The following is a 22,210-nucleotide window of genomic DNA, read 5'->3' on the forward strand; positions in this document are numbered from 1 at the left end:
GTTGTAAGTCCGTTGGCGTGTTTTATTTATAATGGTGTAAGTAGCACTGCAGTGGTCAACGACATTCAATATAAAATAGCTGACGATGGTGTGATGACACTTGCGAGTTCTAATACCTAAAATTATAGAAGCTGCCGTGATTGCTTCACACTGTAAAACTACATTTTTCAAAAGGTCTGCTTCATGAAATTTTACTGCAATGACTCGGTATTTTGTAACTACAGGCAATATTACTTTTGGTACTTAGAGCCTTATTTAATACACGTATTCATATAATGATAGCACTAAATTACACTAAACACATTAAAATCACTAAAAATTTTCTTGTGTATGGAAAATTTCGAAGCACGGTTCAAAACATACAAACAAAATGTGCACGGCTCAAACATATCCGATTTCCACTCAAATGTCGGTCTTTCAGTGGATTCCGATGTGGTATGTTGACTTTCATCGACTTCCAAAGTTTCTTCAAGTTCAACATCTGAATCATCACTTCCATCGTCTTCAGATTCAACTGTTTCGATAAGGTTATCGATTTCACCAAAATCGTCAATTTCATCTATTTTCAATCATAAAATTTGTAAAACTAAACTCGTAAATAAAATACTCTATACGCAAATTGAATCCGAAATACAAATAAAAAATAGTCACAACACTTAGTCTTTCATCAATTTCTATTTAAAATAGAATCTTCTATTCTATCTAACTTTCTATCTTCTAAATTCTATATAACATAGAAAATCTTTCTTTTCATTCAACTTCAGTAGGTACAATTTAAAACAAAACTCGTAAATATAACACTTTTTTGTACGCAAATTCTATGTGAAATATAAATAAAAACACTCTGTCACTCAACAGAAATTAAATTTCAATATAAAAACATTGAAAACAGTTCAATTATAACGCAAATCTGAATAAGAAAATTAGCATTCCGACTTTACTAATTGATAATGCGGCGCCAACTACTCGCCGATCGTGTCACTATTGAATCATACCTACAGTACAAGGAATCCCAGTGTACAGGGGAACTTTGCGGTAACCCTGATTTGGCCTATTGGGAAATTCCCTTATTCTCACGATGTTACGTTACGGCAGTGATGCCAACCGTACTATAATTATAGTACAATACTATAATTTTGATTCCGCGAAAAATGTAAAATACTATAATTTTACGCCAAATATACCAAAATACTATAATTTTAAAGGATTCAAGACGAAAAATGTTTCTGTACTATATATTTTTCCGAAATACTATATTTTTTACGCCTTTTTACTATAATCAGTATATAAAAAGATGGCAACACTGCGTTACGGGCAGTTGAAGGTTAAGCTAGAAATACAAAAATTCATACAGATCTAACTTCTATCTCACATAAATATTTCATAGTTCACTCCGGTCGCCTTCTTGACGTCTTCCCATCTCCTTACCAATTCACCCATACTGTACTTTCTATTCACAGAATCAAGGCAAAGCGGGCCACGAAGTCCAAAGCTCGACACTTGAACTGATGAATGGCTTGGTGTCTCTGGTGCATCAGGGAGCCATGGGGGAGGTGGCCCTTGAGGCTATGGAGGCACTGCTCGCTCTGCATCGTCCGCATCGGATACACATGTGGAATCCTGAATCGCCCGTCAACACTTTCTGGGACATCAGGTTATTTTATTTACATTTAGCATTGTCAATAGTTTCAAATACCATTTAACACAAAGTGTCGAAGAAAACATGGCGTTTAAGTATTCAATATCTGAAGTGGAGCTGACAAAATGTTTATTCACGCTAATGTGATTTAATTAGCCATTTATTATTAAGTCATTTCACATTTCGTAAATTACTATATTTGCTCTTGAGCGGAGCTTATGGGCCTCCACCAGGTAGAGGTAATAATATTAACAAACTTTTTTTACAAGGAATAGTTGTTATCAAACCCATTGCGTCCTTGTAGTGGAATAAACATACATTGCAAATGAACAATTCATTACTTAGAATACAGAAGAATGTCAATTACCCGGACTTCATTTATAGAGATCTTCGAAAATATCCGGATTGTACACAACTAATAATTTTAACAGATAAAAATAGCAGATTAAATGGTTTCATTGTGTTAAAACATGTTGTTTTGAATTATTCATCCTAGATACACTTTTTCTTCCTCTCGATTATGCAGATTTTTTGCTATCCGGACCAGTGTATTTCCCATTTAGTCTGGAAAAGCAAGGTTTTACTGTATTTAGATTGACAATCACAAATAATAATACATCACATGTACAGTATAACAAAACGTCAAAACAGACCACCATCTTGTATTCTGCCAAAGCATGTCGGTTGCGGAGTTGTTCCACTTCAGACAGCATTTGCAGAATTAAGGGCAAAGTGTTGTAATATAAGAATTTCATGTGAAGCCCTCCATGTCTAGTCTGAACCCATTGATACAACATAATAATGTTATGCATGATAATATGATAGTGAAATATTGTTTACAGCTCCCAGGTCCTGTTCAGCATTAGTCAGAAGCTCATACAGCACCAGATAATGAACTATACAGACATTCTGCGATGGCTCCGTGAGATCCTGAAATGCAGGAATGCCTTCCTCTTGAGGCATAAGGATTACGCCAATGTCGGCAGCCAGATTGCCATTTGTAAACAGGCGCATATCAAATTAGAGGTGCGTTTATAATTTGTTTATCATAAGTCAAGTTGCTTATGAATATGATTTTCGATCTTCGCTTTCATATCACTATCAACCACGCAAAATTACGGACTATACGCGTAATACCTGTTTGATATAATGTTTGATAAAAATCAGTAAATTTTGACTGATACATTAAAAAAATATATAACATGTGAATCGGCCATTTCATTTCTAGCAATTGTTCATAAATTATTTTAAATACTTCAATGTGTCAAATAAAAGAGCATTCTGAACAGATTGAATGAGTTTTGTAATTTACATCAGTTTAATTCAATTATTTAAAAAGGTTTTTATCCACTGTACAAGTATGTATTGATATCACTGTCACAATGACAAACACTTAACTAGATATCATCATGTGCCTATGTAATTATGTAATGTAATTAAATATTCTATATCAGGGATGGCGAACCTTTTTACATACGCGTGCCAAAATTTCCCCAATAATATTTTTCGACTGATGTGCCAAGTAGTTTTTTTATGGCGAAATTTTTTTTTGTTAGTTTTCTAAAATAATAGTTTTTAAGAGTTCTATTAAAAAGGTTTCAAAATTACAATTGAGTTATTAATAGTTTGAGGTAAAATAACAAGCAGTTATTATATTTGAGTGACTGCCGATAATTAATTTCATAAGGTTTGTTGAATGAATATTTTTATTTTTAATTCCCCGATCCTAAGGACCGACCTATGCAATCGTATATTAACATTAAACCTAATGTAATTCTTTAAAATGATTTGCCTGCAATTTTTTACACAATGCGATTTGTCATTATTTTATGCATGATTTTCGGCGTTTCCGTTTCCTCATCGATTGGGATGAACGAAACATAGTATGAAAAACCGAAGAAAAATTTGTAAAACTTTTTTATAAAAAAAAACATTTTTAAATATATAATAATATAGTAATATTTCTTTTCTCTTCAAAATGAAACATTCGCGTGCCATAGGTTCGCCTTCCCTGTTCTATATACTTAATAAAACTATTTTTTTATTAACCTCCATTATTATTATTTGTGATGATGATTCGATATTATTTTTTCATCACAGGTAGTATTCTTCATGTACCTATGGTCTATCGACATGGACGCTGTGCTGGTAGCCATGTCCTGTTTCGCGTTGCTCTGTCGGGAAGCTGATATACGATGCGGCACCGATGAAGTCACCGTCACTTGCCTACTTCCCAATTATCATCTTTACCAAGAGATCGCCCAGGCTAGCACTGTTCTCACTACCGGTAAATACAATTTGTACCTTCACTACCCATACAATTTGTTTATTTTGGTAAACAATTTGTTATTCAAGTTATATGGAAGATTTTCAATAGGTTGCTTCAACCTGACATCCATTCAATATTGTTAAGGCCCTATGCATAGTCATACTAATATTAATAAGTGGGCTTATGTGTTACTTAGTCGATTTTTGGACTCACGAAATAACAGATAACGAATCAAACTAGTGACCTCATCCCACCATCACCTTATGACGAAATTGAAACAAAATTAAAACTGATAAAATTCGAATGTTTGAATTAACAAGGTGTCGATCATTGAAAACTGTTTACTATCAAATGAAAATGAAATGTGTCATTGAATTTATAATTATTCTAACCAATAAACATTTAAAAACAGCCAGCCCGGACCTTTCTCGAATGAGCTTCTATGAGAATGTCCATGGTAAGTTTTCTATTTAACATTATCCTTTATATGAGAAAGAATAATTAAAACTGAAGAGTTTTAATTCATCTTTTGTTTGACACCCATGACAGTGTAGTGGTAGAGTTTCCATCTCTAAAGCCGTAGGTCTTCAAACTTCATATATTGTTTTTTTCAATTCAATTTTCTCTAGAGGATAAGGGTAACAACCATTCTCCGTTTTAATAAAAACTGTTTTACTCCCTATAATCATCAATTGGTGGAGGCCCATATGCGTTGAATGCTAATTTATATATTTTTTTTCAAAACAAATTCAAAACCAATGTGCAATAATGCTATCTGTCTTTTGTAGTAACTGTAACAATGAATGATTAGTGATGTTCTTTTCATATTCAGAATAACCTGCGTGTAAAGGGTTATGTAAGCACATTCATGAACTATATTTCCAGGTCGAGCCGCCTTGCAGAAGAGAATAATGGCTTTGCTCAGGAAAATTGAGCACTGCGTCAATGGCGTTCAACCAGCTTGGGAGGAGACCTTCAGAAATTGGTGGGTGACATTATATTAATATTAAGTAGACATATATTAGTGTTGTACCGATTATGTGACATAAACAGGATTGCGGAAGTGCCGGTTAACCGAGAATGATGGATTATCTAGAACTGCCAGAAACAATGTTCTCAAGAGATTCAGCGTCAATTTGATAATAATTTATAAAATGAGTTTATCACTTAGTATTCACCATACTGTTATCTCCCATCAAGTCAGAGAGCGAGAAGATGCATTCCTCTTCTCGCTCAGTATGCTGGTGTTTCGTCTGTCATTGGGACTTGAGAGTGAACAATAATAACACCTCGGAATGATGGCTTTTGAAAACTGCGGGGTTTATTAAGTTTTTATACTTATTACTACTACATTTTTGAATAAATTTGTTATAATTTTGCGGAATGAGTTCGACACTGTTTATTGTTTGGGCGTCTGCTGCGCGGGAAAATCGATCCGCTTTCAGCGGATACAAAATGCGGCGTTGCATTTTTTTTGACATTCGGACAAACAATGTTGCGACGCTTTTTTTTTTTCGTAATCAACCGTTACTATGCATTGTCTTGAAAATGGTTCAGGCTTCTTTAGACCCTCAGAGGAGACATACACAAATGGGGACCATTCAGGGCTGTAACAATACATATTTATGTTTTATGATACATGGTTTGCTTACATGTTAATTTAGATCAGCATGTAAGCAAAACATGTTGTTTTCTTTAACTTAAAACAATCTTTAAATGTGTTTAATCTTTAAACTGTTTCTTTGAAAATTTGTTTAATCTTTAAACACACAAGTGCTAAACTAATTTTATAACATGCCGGAAACTAGTTACTAAGTAGAATCAAATAAACATTATGTTTTCATTTTGAATATGGGCGGGAAATCCGGAATGTTGGATAATCGGAACTCTACTGTATATCCTTTATAACGTTCCTGCACCACTAATATGCAATTATTTCTTTACCCTTCAGGGATTCAATGTGCAAACTATTGCAATCGTATCCGAAAGGTCAGGCTGGAGGAAAAGGCGGTGAGGAGTGTCCTCTGGAACAACTACCAAGAACTACTGGCAAGAGGAGAGCGTCACATCAAAGCAGTGAACATGATTTGGAGGTTAGAATTATGAATATTTCTTTGAGAAATATAATACATATTTTAAATATCCATTTAATTCTCGCATATATCACAATAAAATGCATAACATAATGCATGCAATCGTATGTTTGACGTATATTTACATAATTCGTAACTTAATTGTCACTAAAATTATCAATTCCAGGATCAAATCAATGAGTGGGCTAATATGACGTCATTCCTGTGCGCTCTCGGTGGAGTCTGCCTGCAGAGGAAACCAAGCAGCGGTAGCGGTCGTCCGCTTACGCAGGGACATGCTTCTACGCTCAGCTGTTTGACTCTATCCAGTGTCACCTCTCTTCATGGCGGTTAGTATGTCTTTATAACTGACAAAATATCTTCACTAATGTTGTATACAACATTGAATCATGAATATCTTAATTGGACCATAGTGGGCAGTATATATACGGACTAAGCAAGAAAATTACATGTAAAATTCCAATATGCTAGAGCAGGTGTCGAAGAGCGGGGGTAAGCATGATAATGTTGGGGGCAAGAAGGATCAAAGGAATACACCCATTAAAGTTAAAATTGCGCGTGTAGAAACAACAAAGATTCTGCGGCCCTTTGCAACAATTCATTTTTGTGGATAATGATTTATAGCCATATGAACTTGAAAACAGTGTACAGAAATCGGTTGGACCCCAATGACAACATTTCAAGTTGCTCTAGCTGAATGAACAAGAATTCTTGATACCAATGTTGTTTTATCAAAAATGAAACAAAATTATTTCACAAACACCATTTTGTTTTGCATGAAATATTTCAGTTCTTCATATTAATTTTGTGTTTGTGTACTATTTATTAATTTATTGCATTTGGCTTTTTAAGGCTTCTTTCGGAGAAGTTTATTCTTCATTAGCTTGTTTTTGTTTTACTTTAAATCCATGGGGAGGGGGCAATATCATTTAATACACATAGATTTTGGATAATATCCAAATTGGTTGTACGAGACGGGATTGGCCTAATGGTATCATGAAGTAGATGTTCGGTATTGGTAACAGAGGATCATGGCTCGAAGAAGCCAGTGTTCTGGAGCCATTAATGATTATGATTATTCAATTAGTGTATCGATATATGTATGATGTATCTTTGAATGGCTTTTATATTTGTTTGAATAGGTCTTCTGGACACGAGGAAGTGTAGCGTTCTGGCGAATAGCTCCCAAGATGTCCAGTACTGCCCTGTCACACAGTAAGTTAACATACAATATTACACAATTTTAAATCTACTTTGATTCTTCCATACTGGAGTGTCAAATGAAAAACCTTGACAGCATACAGAAAATAAAATAGAGATAAATCCTAGGAAAACCTTGAATTAATAATCGTTACAAGTGGGAAGAGTATCAGCCCGGATAGAAGTTGTAGGCTCTATGAACTCTACTATAATGTCAAATGCCATCAAAGAAGATTATCATAAACACTACAATCATTTGAAACTTTGTGAATCGTTCTCTTTAAATACTACATATATATGATTTTTCAGGGCTCTTAAAAGGAAAAGAAAATGTGTGATGTTATGGATTGAAATGCCGATTTTCTTCTTTTCAGATTTGTTGGTCAACTTCTCCGATTGCTTGTCTGCGTGAATGAAAAGTTCGGCCCTCAAATTCAGAAACACGTCAAGGAGTTGATCGGACACGAGATGTCTTCAGCCCTATATCCAATTCTCTTTGATCAGATCCGTTCCATCATCGAGAAATTCTTCGATCCACAGCAGCAGGTAAATGTCACTTAAAGTACATTAAGGAGTTCCAACTATCCTCAATCAGTCGGATGTTTATTTATTAAATTGAAGGAAAAATATTCATGTCAATAGCTTGATTTTCTTTCGTCTCCTTTTCAGGTGATGCTGACAGAGTTAAATACACAATTTGTGGAGCACACAATCTTCATCATGAAAAATATTTTAGATAACAATAAGAATGAACAACCGGCAGAACATCTCAGCGTCACTTCCATTGAAGGCATGATGTTGGCTATTGTCAGGTATCCTATGCAAATCTTCTACATCTCTTATTAAAATTGATTACTGATGATTTCCAAAAGTATTTTTATATTACTATTATACTATGTATAGGTATAATGACGTTTGTAACTGGAGTAATTTTGTAAAAATCTGATAAATCACGAAGTGACATTTCGCCAACCAATTATCTAAAAATTAGACATGTTTCAAAAATAATTAATATGTTCTGTACCTAATGCCATTTGTTTTTTTAGATACGTCCGTCACTTGGACATGACAGTTCTGTCGGTGCACATCAAAACAAAGCTTTGCCAGGTTGTGGAAGCCATGATGCGACGAAGAGACGACTTGGCTTTCAGACAGGTAACAGATTTTATCAATTTGTGTTATTACAATCAATTATTTTTACAGCTCTTGGTATATTCATTTTTCTCAAAGAATAATACAGGATAACTAATACAGTAATAAAGTAAAAAATTTCAAATTATGAAATAAAATCCTATGTGGAAAAATATTAAAATTTTGAAATTTTTTATTTTCATTAATTTCGTTTACGATCGTAGATGTGCCTACCAAATATCCGATACAATTCTTTCAAATTAAAATCTGTGCAAATACCATGTGTTGAGCTAGAATTATAAAAAAATATGAAATATATTTGTATATAAACACAATTGATTGGCATTGGTTCTCTAGTAAAACTATGTGAAAATCCAATAAACAATCAACAATTAAATACCTACAGCCCTAAAACATGTGAGTTATTGTTTTTCCTTTGAGCGGAGTGCACTTGTGCCTCCGATGACATATCGCTGTGTGTGTTAATGGGTCATAAAATGTCTGGATTATTTTTATTACCTTCATAAAATAAGTAATTTATGATGTTTTAAGAAAAGTCTGTCACAATTTTCAATGACTGGCTCATGAAATAGTATACTTTATTACGATTTATTGAATATTTTTTTGCCAGGACTATGACATCATTTTGAATTACGAAATTCGAATTAAAGGTAGAGTTTTATATGAAAATAATGTTTTCACGAAAATTTCGAATTACGCCGAAATTCGAATTATCCGTGTTCTTATAATTGAGGTTTTACTGTATTATGTATCTGATATTTTCGTTTATTTTTTTTTATTTAGTTTCGCCCACAACTACACGACTTCTGTTTCTTGCCAGCTTTCATGTTGCTTTCCAGACCATGTTACCATCGATTGTATTACCAATTTCGTATTCTTCGAATAATATTGTCAGCTGTGGTTTTACAATGATATCTTATATACATGTTTAAGTATGAATTATGAGTATTTTCTTGGATTATTTATCTATCTGTATTTCTGCCATGAAAGTAAGAACGATCACATCATATGTCTTGATTTTAGGAAATGAAATTCCGGAATAAGCTGGTGGAATATCTCACAGACTGGGTGCTGGGCACTAGTCATCAAATTGCACCGCCCGTTTGCGGAGATGTCACTGCCATTACTAGGTGAATACATATATAGTCACGACACACAACAATGATATTTTTATTAATTTATATAGAAAAACAGTGTTATTACAGTTATTATGCAATACGCCATAATACGTAATAAACATGAAATAAAAAAATACTTAATTACCGATGACAACAAATATAAAACAAAATAACACGGAGAATGCAAGTTCTTATGTATGTAATAGGAAACTAAATTTATAAAAATAACTATACACTTAACACACAAAATTTATATCAATCTGTATGGTGCCATCAAATACATTGATCGCATGATACACAGCATCATGAAACATCACATGCGATGGCGTAGCATAAGACCTCAGAGTTACAGGTGATGTTAGTAGGAACATGAAAATTAATATTCGCCATTATAGGTAAATGAACCCACGAAGAAGTAAAAAGAAAAGCTTTAAAAGAACAATCCTTCTTCAAATGGACAGGGATTGCATTGATAGCATACCCAGAAGAAAATTTGTCCCGAGATTTCTTTTGATTATCATTATCATAAGAAAAGAATCCTTATGTCCTTGAGTACAGAAATGAAGGTAAAATGTTAATCGTCATTATAATGTCGTTTTCTTTCTATAAATTTCAACAGGGAATTGGATCAAGCTTGTATGGAAGCAGTGGCCTCTCTCTTACGAGGCCTTCCTTTGCAGCCAGAAGAATCTGACCGTGGCGATCTGATGGAAGCCAAGAGTCAACTGTTTCTAAAGTATGTTTATAATATTCGAATTTTATTGAAATGCTAACTCCACTTCATTTTTTTCCCTTACTTTCTTATAAACATACCATTTGCGCTGAAAAAATTTACAGTATTTAGTTATTGATGGGTTGGTTACCCATTCATTCAACCCCTATTCTATGGTTAGGATGAGCAGAGGAAACAAGATTTAAAAAAAACAGCATTATCTACTCTTAAGTTACAATCTACGCTATACATTGTTAATTTCAACAATTTAATCGAGCAGTATAATTATTAGATTATGGCACGGGTTTCTAACGTATGGGTCGCGACCCCAAGCGGGGTCGCTAGCTGAAACAGTAAACATAAAAAAAAATTGATTTTGAACCAAATCGCACCTGTAGTATGAGAAGTTCCAACCAACAAAATTGACAAAGTATTTCTCTTATCCATAATTACGACATATTTTATTTTCAGTATTAACCGCTGATAATTGAGGGAGATACTAATTTTACATGTTTCCAACTGCATCGGTTTATTTTTAAAGTTGGTATTCCACATCCAATACACATACGTTAGAATTCAAATTAAGAGGCCATTCATAGACTGAAACCGTATGCGGTTTATAACCCTGTGCCATTCTAAACTTATGATTTCCGTTTATGGAAATATATTTTCACAAAGTATTTTATAAGCATCTGATCGTATCCATTTATACCATACACTTATAAATATATTTTCATAAACAGAAATCATAAGTTTAGTACCTATGGCACACGATTCTAATAAGTCTATGGATGGCGTTTAACACTATCACAGAACATTTATTTAAGGTAATGTTATTTTAAGATTTTACGGTTTGAATTTAAATTTTTCTAATAATAGTTTTTAAAATTATATTGAATTATTTTATACTGAAAAATGTGTTTTCTTTACCGTATTATAAAAAGGATTGTTACAATTTATCGGGGTTGCGAGTTTCACTTGGTGTCTATAATACGAGGTCACGCCTCGAAAAAGATTGGGAATGTGTGGATTATGTTGTTCATAATGTGTAATTTCCATATTCTGATACTGATAACTTTTTCTTTCATAGGTATTTCACATTGTTCATGAACCTCTTGAACGATTGCAATGAAGCGGAATGTAACGCAATCGAGGAGAACTCTTCTTATCCGAGACAAAGAGCGGGCAAACTAAACACCCTGAGGAATGCCACCATCCAGGCCATGTCTAATCTGCTGAGTGCGAACATTGACTCGGGACTGATGCATAGTATTGGTCAGTACCTACATCAACCTACATCAATTTTAACTAATCATAAATTGCATTTGAATTTATACATAGTAAGTTGTTAACTCCTTTTGAATATAAAGTTTTAAATACTAGATAGAAGAGTCTTATATGCATTCTGTATTAGGAATTTTGAAGGCAGTTCGATTTTTGAATCAAACGATTGTAAGTGTGCTTGTATTGGTGACATGTTCATTATTTTATTCTTCTATTGTCAGCACTAAAAACAAAATGGCTGCTTGAATTCTGGTTTATAGACTGTTGCTTTGTTTACAATGAATTGAAGTCGAATTTAATTATACAATATCTAATCCGGTGAATTTAAGTATTCAAGGCTTATTTTAGCAATATCTGTACGTACATATAATCACTTATGTAACTAATTAATTCGGTGAATCTGAAATTATCATGGAATGTTATAGTGGAAGTGTGAAGTTCTCTACAAATGACCGGAAGAATAAACCAGAGGTCTTTTTTGGCTTCAGTATCATACATTTAGGCTACATCTTTATAGAAGAAAGGTTTTTTCAACATCTTTACATAGCAGACTTTTGTGTCTTGAAATCATGTACACATTTTAATTGTAAAACAACAACACATGAACTTGAATCTAAGGCTTAATCAATTTGATTAAAGTGCCTAATCAGTGTCAAAAATGTAAATGACATTATTGGTTTATATTTCAGACCTGGGATACAACAGAGATCTGCAGACTCGAGCCGCGTTTATGGAAGTCCTCACGAAAATACTTCAGCAGGGAACAGAATTCGATACCCTCGCGGAAACTGTTCTGGCTGATAGGTAATATTTATTACATTAAGAATATATTGTGTCAATCAAATAATTTCCACTATAAATAAAAGAAGCCTTATATTATGTACATTATTTCTGTTATGATATTAAAAATTATTTAGCAAACACATGAAGCATGGTGAATTTGTTAAACTCCACAAATATTAACTTCGCTCAGTTGCGATTCTGATATTCTTACTCATGTAATGACTGCCATTTTTCATGTTCATTATGATTACTTACTCGAGTGCATTATAAATGATTTTACACAGTACACAAAATTAATGGGAACTGTGGCTTACCCTACTGGGTGTAGTATCGGCTACGGATGTCGAGTGTGGAAAAATATGGAATAAGCTTAAACACGTGTTAAAGAATATGTTATTTTCAATAGTTATGTCTGTATGATAATAATATGCATTAAAATTTGTCACGTATATGTAATGTGCATTCAATATTGCAGGCAGTCGGGGCACGCTTTGATATACTTGGGTTTTATGGACGTACCATCATAAAGTATCTTGCTTCAAAACCTTGGTCCATGGCGATGGATTTACATTTCTATTTATTATTAATCTGTTCTGGTCACAAACAAGCTTCCCTTTTTCAGCATTTGTTTCTCATTAAAGGATTGTTTGGTCTGTGACTTGATTTATTTATATCCTTTCTTATAGGTTCGAGCAACTAGTGCAGCTTGTGACAATGATATCAGATAAAGGGGAGCTACCGATAGCAATGGCGTTGGCTAACGTGGTCACCACCTCGCAAATGGATGAACTGGCGAGAGTTTTCGTCACTTTGTTCGATGCTAAACATCTGCTGTCTCCTCTACTTTGGAACATGTTTTATAGAGAAGTTGAAGTGAGACTTAATTCCTCTTTACCACTTCTGTGTGCCTATGTGAGACATTTTGTGTAGATGCGACTAATATTATTTTTACGGTTGATATTTACGTCGCTTTCTCTCGCTCTGCGCCTATCCGGCTATATCTAATTTCTGTCAAAACTATCGAACCTCACTCTAATGTGGTATGTTTATAGGCTGAGAGTCATTACACATGATTTAAACTTGAGAATATTGAATATACGAGTATAAAAACGTATTTAAAATGCAGAAAATAGGTGGATTATGTAGTAATACCTGATTCTCTGTGTCCCCGAAAATAATGGTGGGATTAATTTACATCTTAATTTATATTTCTAGCACAAGTTACTACAGTTTTTGTGTATTCGAGAGTCAGGTAAATAAGACGGGAGTCATATTCCTAGTTTTGGACTATTTTCAACCGTACGGCCACCTATAGGGATTTTAAGAAACTTCTATGTAATACAGACAGAACCTAGCTTTGTCAAATTAATTCCTAATCATGTTGATACATCAGTTTAAATCCCTTACTGATGCATTTTTATGTTGGTAATAAAGTAGAAAATATAATACAGTAGATGTGAATCTAATTGCATTATTTCTGGAACATGACATACAAAGCTTAAACATGTCTTTTTTGTACACCAGGTATCGGATTGTATGCAGACCCTGTTCCGTGGCAACTCTTTAGGATCCAAGATAATGGCGTTCTGCTTCAAGATTTACGGAGCATCATATCTTCAGAGTCTGTTGGAACCTCTAGTTAGCCCGTTACTTGAACATGCTAATGAAGACGGGCAGAGGACCAGCTTCGAAGTTGACCCGGCGAGGTGTGAATCTATTGATTAATTATTCTATAAGTCAAGTAGTCATTTTATACATATATAGTCTTTAGTTATGAATGAAAATGGCATATTATATTATATATACACAAAATACAAAATATCAGAATAGATGTCATAGGTAAATAAACAAAAAGAGTTATCAATAGAAAAAAATGGAAAGTAATATTTGTTAAATGATTTCATGCTTTGGATATATTTTGTGCATTTTTAAATATTTAACAATATTGGAATATTATTTTCAGATTGGATCCCTCTGACGATATAGAAATCAACCGAAAGAATCTGATTGCGTTGACGCAGCGAGTGTTTGATGCGATTGTTAGCTCGGCTGATAAATTTCCGCCGCAATTGAGGAGCATGTGCCATTGCTTGTATCAGGTAATTACATATCACTTAACATCTCAACGTCCACTAAACTTGGAAGCATGGATTCCATGTGTAGTCAAATTAGAATTTTATTTTTTACTGTAAAATATCTGAGGAAATTTTGAAAGTATTGGTTGTAAAGATTAATTTATTGTTTACTTATATTTTTTATTCTATTATTTAAAGGTTCTGAGCAAAAGGTTTGCACAATTCCCGCAGACCAGTATCGGAGCAGTGGGGACAGTTTTATTCTTGAGATTCATCAATCCTGCTATAGGTAAATATCACCAAACAATTAACTCTTCGGTTCACTTGCTGGTGGCACTGTAATACAAAAATCACCATCCTTCTGTTGCTGAAATGAATTCATACTACTGTTTCCATGAAACTAACAAACGGTGACATATTAATAGCAAAGGTCCTTGTTGATTTGCCACAACATCGGTCCACAAATTAAAAATTCAAAATTCCCTTTCAGCAACTTACTAAAGGTAAACAAGCATTGATTGTGGGGGATGCATTTTGAACACAGTCTCGACAAGCGAAATTTCACAATCAACGTGAATTTAAAGTCTATAAACGCTCTATTAATTATAAACTAAATAACAAAATAAATTTTATAATACTTGAATATCATTAAATTATCCATCATTGTAGATATTTTATAGATGTAATAGAATATTTTTTATCTAATAACTATTATGACTTGTTTTAGACAGGGTTTAATTGAATTTTAAAAACTAATACTAAAACTATCATCTGGAATTTGTGTTCTTTATTCAATGGAAACAAATAAGTATGGCTGACAAAGTTTAATGTGCACTATTTATGTCGAATCTCCATAACTTATCTCTAACTTTCGCTACTGTTACCCGTAATAGTATAGTAATATTGTATGAAGTGTTTTTCTAAACTTGAACTAAATAAACTTCTCTTCAAATCAACATGAAATTTTAAATTTAATTAACGTAAATACGAGGGTGGGTCAATAAGTCCTTAGAAAAGCCGACAGGTGGCGCGACTAGTACTGTAAGCGGTTTGTTTTCATGCAGCGGCACTACCGATTCAGTATGCTGCGAAGTTTCAATCGGATTGGTCGGGTTGTTGTGTGTTTCTCGTACATTTAAAAAAAAATTTGCTTGTGGAAAATGGAAAAATGGAAAATGGAGAAAAACTGTTATTAAACATTTTAATATAAAAGGGTTAACAGCAAAGGAAATAAAAAATGAGTTGGATTTAGTTTGCGGCATATCTGCTCCTTCACTTGCAACTATTTATAACTGGTTAAATGAATTTAAACGTGGTCGTACATCAACAAAGGATGAACCACGCTCAGGACGTCCTGTAGAGGTGACTACACCAGAAATGATCAATAAAATCCACGATATGGTGTTAAGTGACTGAAGATTAAAGTTGAGTGAGATAATTGAGGTTACAGGGATCTCAAAAGGTAGCGTCATTTCTATTTTACATGACAAATTGGGCATGAAAAAAATTTCTGCAAGATGGGTGCCGCGTTTGCTTACAGTCGACAATAAACGCAATAGGGTGGTGGCCTCTAAAGCCCTGTTGTCGCTCATGCAACGCAATCCGGATGAATTTTTTCGTCGCTTTGTGACTGTAGATGAAACATGGATACACCACTATACCCCGAGACGAAAGAACAGTCAAAGCAGTGGATTACGAAAGGCGAACCATGTCCAAAGAAGGCGAAAACCGTAAAATCAGCTGGTAAGGTTATGGCTACTGTATTTTGGGATGCACGTGGAATTATTTTCGTTGACTATTTGGAAAAAGGAAAAACAATAACAGGGGATTATTATGCATTTTTATTGGACCAGCTAAAAAACAAAATTGAAGAAAAACGGCCTCATTTAAACAGGAAAAAAATCCTCTTTCATCAGGACAATGCCCGTGTTCACACATGCTTACGATCAATGGCTAAAATTGAAGAATTGAAGTTCGAATTGGTCGACCACCCACCGTATTCGCCAGATTTAGCCCCCAGTGACTTTTTCCTTTTCCCAAACTTAAAAAAATGGCTAAGTGGACAACGTTTTTTTTCAAATGAAGAAGTCATCGATCGGAGAAATGCTTATTTTGAGGACCTTCCGAAAACTTATTTTTCTGACGGTTTAAAAAAAATTGAGAAACGTCTAACCAAGTGTATTGAGCTCCAAGGAGATTATGTTGAGAAATAAAAAAAAAATACAAAAATAAAAACTGTTTTAATGCTTTTTTCTAAGGAATTATTGACCCACCCTCGTATCAACATCTAAGCCGTCTACAGTGATTACTATAATACCTCCATCTACAATCAAATAAAATAACTACTATGATGTTATTAGGAACTCATAAATAATAACTTATATTAGGTATGCTATAATATTTGCTTTCATCTCAGTTTTACATATTTTGTATTTTTCGTTAACAGTTTCCCCTCAGGAGATGGGCATAGTGTCCAAGCAGGTCCCTGCGTCAGTGAAACGCGGTCTGATGCTAATGTCGAAGATCTTACAAAATATCGCCAACCACGTGGAGTTTTCGAAAGAGCAGCACATGTTGCCATTTAATGACTTTCTCAGGGCACACTTTGAGATCGGCAGAAGGTAAATAAAGCATGATGGTGAACAATGCATAATACTGTATAGTTTTTGAATTTAATTATTAATTAAATTTAGATAATGACAGCTGATGTAATAAAAGATAATTGATATTACCATATTGTGCCGTTTATTCGGCCTAAACGTGATTTACAAAAAGATGGGATAACTTCTGGAAACAAGTTATCAAGTCCTGTAGAACAATATAAAATAGATTTATTATAATTATTGATGCTTATTTTTTGTCCACACATCTACTGTGAATTAAATATTGTGACTGTAGACTTTAAACTGTTTTCACTTTTGGCTACGAAATGTGTTCTAAAAATCGGCAATACAAATTATTTTTTTTACATCTGTCGGATAATCCAAACTGTTGAATAATCAAAGGTCGGATAATCAGGAATTTTACAATATATTCATATCTAAAAAAAATTATCGAATAACTCCATAACCAAATTCCAAATCAATTTTTCTGTGACCAATAAAATGATTGATAAAAAAAACTGATTTACCTATATGTCATATCACAAGTGTAAAAAACAAAGGCGTTACGTCCTACAGTAAGATTATTGGTTTTTTGTCGCTTGATTTTAAAGTTACATTTATTCTATTGTAGATTCTTCATTCAAGTGGCGTCAGATTGCGAGACGGTGGACCAGACCTCACATTCCATGTCATTCATAAGCGATGCAAATGTTCTGGCTCTGCATAGACTGCTGTGGAGTCATCAGGTATAACTAATTCTCATGTTTTACGGTAAAACTGATTAATATATGTACACAGCTATCGGTAGCTCTACTTTGTCTGATTCATTGTCACAAACCAAGTGCTTAAAGTCAGACAACGTTATCTACAAAAAAGTGTTTTTTTTTGTTTATGAGATAACGTTATTTTACATTTACGGCTACATGATAGTCAAACAACGTTATACCAATCTTTTCTAATTTCTTATTAAATCGTCAGTAAAGTTTAACGCTAATTACATAAGTTACATATAAATTTTAACATCATCATAAGCAAGATAAATGTACAATACACAATAAATTATAAAATATTAACATTAGGTTTTAAATAAACATTTCCCTTGTAAAGTTACAAGAATATAAAATAACGATTTTTGGCTCTCCTGTAAAGTTGCACTTTTGTAGATAGTGTTGTTTGACACTAAGCCCTCGAAACCGTACTAGCTTCTTGAACCAACAAAAAGGGGAACAAGTAAATGAAATCTTCAATATTAAGTCACAAATAAAACATTCTTATATAAGCAAAATATTAAACTAAAGAAAGCTTAGGGGTAATTAAATAAGGGAAAAGGGAGCGATTAGCAATTCACATATGTATTAGTATTGTTTACTACAATGCATGTTTCAATGCTCGCATTCATTACTAATGCAACTGCGAATCGCTTTTGCCATAACCATGGTGTCACTGTAGAGCTATTTACCCATAACTAACTATAAACATATAACATAAGCGTGAAGTTCGATAGTTTTGACAGAAATATAACATAGTTAGAGCGATGCCGACCAAGAGACAATGATGCAATAGGCTTTATGTAAGAGCAGTCAGATATAATAACGGTAACAATAATTAAATTTATCCTATGTAATTTGTCCGCAGTAGAAAAAATCGCAATCTGCGCAATTTCAAGGTTAAGTTGTTCCACTATAAACAAATCAAATTATCTTTTTCTATATATAGTCAACTGTACTAAAAATGTTTTGAATCGTCTTCGAGTGTTATAATGATAAAATCTCAAAAAACTAACAACAATTTTTTCCCAATAATAATATTATCACATTCTGGAGTTGTAACCAAGATTCCTTTTCTAGGAACGCATTGGAGACTATTTATCATCAAGCAGAGACCATAAAGCTGTTGGGAGAAGACCGTTTGATAAAATGGCAACACTCCTTGCCTATTTGGGACCTCCTGAACACAAACCTGTCGATTCACAGTGAGTTTTTTTTATGATTTTATTCAAACATTAGACAAAAAAAATGTACAGAATGTAGGTTAGCGTACCGATCTTCAAGAACAAACCGTATTTCACTGCAGTGTCCATAAAATAATCCATCGTTTATCTTACATGGTTTGCTGTTCAACTAGGTTGTCCAGCTCATGGTTTATCCTTATTTCGTAAGACCTATTATCAGTTCTATGAGTCCTAAAATTCTATTTGGTATTTTTGTTTTAAAGACTGCTAATAACTAACTAACTGCTAACGCCCACGGTGGCCGCGCGGCATAAGCGTTGGACTATAAAGCCGTGGGTCCCAGGTTCGAATCCTGGGTCTGGCAAGTACACATATTGTTTTTCAATTTGTGTGTGTCAGGGTATGGACCTAATAGGTTGAGCAAGTGGCTGACATCCATTTCTCGTAAAAAACAAAAAATCTGTCAATACAAACCTCCTCTCTGTGGAGGCCCATATGATCCTATCAGGATCGGACATGGTCAAAAAAAAAAAAAAAATTCTCTACATCGTTCTGGGTCAGGCACCATCTCCACTACTAAAAGTTACTAAATCTTATTATCGTTTTGTATATCGAAAGTCTGCTTCTTCAACCCAATATATTCAACTCTGGCAGTTGCTTATAGGTGTGCTTGCATTTATTTCCCGCTCATTATACTTATGCAAATTTTCGTTTGTAGTCTACTTTTCTCGTCGTACGCTCGTTGGTCCTCGATAGACATGTCTTCCACGAACTTTGAGGAGATAATGGTGAAGCACAACATGCACGAGAAGGAGGAATTTAAGAGCATCAAGAGTCTGAATATCTTCTACCAAGCCGGCACTTCCAAGCAAGGGTACCCGGTCTTCTATTACATCGCCAGAAGATACAAGTAAGCATACCCAATCTTATGGCCTTTCCACAACCACATAATGTTATATAAAATCGTAGTCTCCCTAAAAGATGTTTTTAATATTCGCCAATTGGCAAAAATTTACATTGATTTTCTTCATAATTATTTCAGGATCGGAGAAACCAATGGAGATTTACTGATTTACCATGTGATTCTCACGTTGAAACCCTTCTGTCATTCGCCGTTCGAGCTCATTATTGACTTCACGCATACTTGCTCAGACAATCGGTTCAGGTAACTGACTCAATCACTTTTGAATTCATTACATGTTATCGAAAAATACTATTTTAAATATACATAATTTTAAAACACCTCAGTACTAAACTCACCACTAAAAAAAAACTTTTTCAAAAAAATGTTTCAAAAATGATTAAAATGTTATAATTTATAGATTAAAACAATACAAGGAAATGTCCATAATGTGTAATTTTATGTTTCTTACATTTATTGAATTATGGGTTAATCTGATAATTAAAAGGGGCATATTGTTCTAATTGAAAATTACAATATGTATTATGAAAAAGGATTTAGTGTTTAAAACAATCATTTATGTTTGAAATACAAAAACGTCATGTATTCTATTGAATTGTGGACATATCGGTATTTGGAAAAAATTGCCTCATGTACAATAATATTATCGTCGCCTGTTTCTTATGTACGCTAAGAAATGGTATCTCCTTAGTGCACCTTACAAGAAAATGTTATCTTCTCTAACTGTCACTCTAGACTAAACTGAAAGTATCACAATCTTTAGCTATGATAAATCCAACATGGAAGAATTTAATTTTTTTTCAGAACTGAATTCCTGCAGAAATGGTTCTATGTACTTCCAGAAGTCGCGTATGAAAACATCCACGCGTGTTATATATACAACTGCAACAGTTGGGTACGGGAGTATACTAAATTTCACGACAGGATGCTGGCACCCATCAAGGTAACAGATTGAATATCGATGGACGGTTTAAAAAAATCAGTATGATCAATTGATTTCACTTGTTACTTATAAAAGGATTTATTTATATCTATTGAACAGTCAATAGTGTACATATATGAATTATTATAAACACTTTACACTGTTTTATGATACTTACCCTACCCCTTTGCCTTACCACGAGAGAGGCATTAAGATAATTCAGATTATTGTGAAGTAAAAACATGGAAAGTGGCTGAACAGCATACATTATTAAGTTTTAAAAATAACAATACTTATAAAGCTGCACAGTTTATTTTAAATGGTAACAAGCTATTTAATTATCTCCGCAGCCAGACACAATGTGCCTGGCCCGTGTACAGAATGTGTCCAAATGAATCCTGAAAATTACAAACTCGAATACAATAAACTCTAGAAACAGGTATCGGTGTATGATCTAAAATGTGATTGCAAGATGGCTTGTAGTATGTCCAAGTAGTAATTTCGTACAAACCGAAACACTTTAACAGATAACATTTTTAGTTCATAAATGCCTTTAAGTTTTATATGTTGTTAAAAAATGTGGTATTCATGAACAAATATTTTGGGAGTTTTAAAACATTGAAAGTTATTATTTATTTATATTGAGTACTTAACTTTAGCTTTATCTGAGGAAATTAATGCATTTTTTTAATAAAAAAATATGTTGATTGGTTCTTTGTTGCAAAATTGAAAAAGTCCATAGATGAATGATGGATAGATGGGAGCAACATTCACTTACACGCATTGCATTTTTTTCTTAACAAATAGACTTATGGGAACCACATTATAGCACTAACTCATATTTTAACATTTTGAGGGTTGATTCCTTGTTGTATAATACAGTCCAATTATTCATAAGCAGCATGACACACTGGTGATACTATTGTTTATTTTACTATTCATAATGATTTATTATATTTGTAGGGCAACAGGAAACTTGTATTCATAGACAACAAAGAGAAATTAACTGACATCATAGAGTCAGATCAGCAGAAATTACCCGGAGCGACTTTGTCTCTGGATGAAGACTTGAAAGTGTTCAATAATGCACTTAAATTATCGCACAAAGATACCAAAGTAGCCATAAAGGTAACAACAAAAAAAAATATATTTTAAATATTTACAGAATCATTTTTTAAGCCAATTATTAAAAACATAATTTGTGACATTATAGGTTGGTCCTACTGCAATTCAAATAACGTCATCGGAAAAAACGAAAGTTCTATCGCACTCTGTCCTACTCAATGATGTTTATTATGCTTCGGAAATCGAAGAAGTAAGTATTTCATATTCTGTCTATAATGAGTACCTCGACGTTTTAGTCTCATTGCAAGTACCATTCTCAAAAGAATGTCACTGCAACGAGCCTGAAGCAAAGAGAAGGAACAACACAAAAATACTCAAAAAGTTATCAAACAGCAGTTTCAAGCTTATGATGAATGTGTATT

At 33.6% G+C, this 22,210-nt stretch overlaps 1 protein-coding gene across 1 annotated transcript in view; it reads left to right on the forward strand.

Moving 5' to 3' along the window:
- Nucleotides 1-22,210, forward strand: part of Nf1 (neurofibromin 1) — a 70,740-nt gene that overhangs the window by 24,333 nt on the left and 24,197 nt on the right. The window contains exons 12-37 of the mRNA XM_085956406.1: nt 1,461-1,654; nt 2,482-2,665; nt 3,740-3,926; nt 4,794-4,893; nt 5,860-6,001; nt 6,168-6,330; nt 7,144-7,216; nt 7,576-7,747; nt 7,871-8,013; nt 8,248-8,356; nt 9,377-9,483; nt 10,091-10,207; nt 11,274-11,458; nt 12,157-12,271; nt 12,937-13,123; nt 13,775-13,956; nt 14,214-14,349; nt 14,524-14,614; nt 16,772-16,946; nt 17,560-17,674; nt 18,776-18,900; nt 19,598-19,789; nt 19,922-20,044; nt 20,606-20,744; nt 21,687-21,851; nt 21,937-22,038. Of these exons, the coding sequence (XP_085812532.1) occupies nt 1,461-1,654; nt 2,482-2,665; nt 3,740-3,926; nt 4,794-4,893; nt 5,860-6,001; nt 6,168-6,330; nt 7,144-7,216; nt 7,576-7,747; nt 7,871-8,013; nt 8,248-8,356; nt 9,377-9,483; nt 10,091-10,207; nt 11,274-11,458; nt 12,157-12,271; nt 12,937-13,123; nt 13,775-13,956; nt 14,214-14,349; nt 14,524-14,614; nt 16,772-16,946; nt 17,560-17,674; nt 18,776-18,900; nt 19,598-19,789; nt 19,922-20,044; nt 20,606-20,744; nt 21,687-21,851; nt 21,937-22,038 (3,723 nt within the window). The remainder of the gene's footprint in view (nt 1-1,460; nt 1,655-2,481; nt 2,666-3,739; nt 3,927-4,793; nt 4,894-5,859; nt 6,002-6,167; nt 6,331-7,143; nt 7,217-7,575; nt 7,748-7,870; nt 8,014-8,247; nt 8,357-9,376; nt 9,484-10,090; nt 10,208-11,273; nt 11,459-12,156; nt 12,272-12,936; nt 13,124-13,774; nt 13,957-14,213; nt 14,350-14,523; nt 14,615-16,771; nt 16,947-17,559; nt 17,675-18,775; nt 18,901-19,597; nt 19,790-19,921; nt 20,045-20,605; nt 20,745-21,686; nt 21,852-21,936; nt 22,039-22,210) is intronic.

Source organism: Rhyacophila brunnea, unplaced genomic scaffold (assembly GCF_057557595.1).
Source record: "Rhyacophila brunnea isolate RB1 unplaced genomic scaffold, BYU_Rbru_1.0 scaffold_6, whole genome shotgun sequence".
Classification (NCBI taxonomy): domain Eukaryota; kingdom Metazoa; phylum Arthropoda; class Insecta; order Trichoptera; family Rhyacophilidae; genus Rhyacophila; species Rhyacophila brunnea.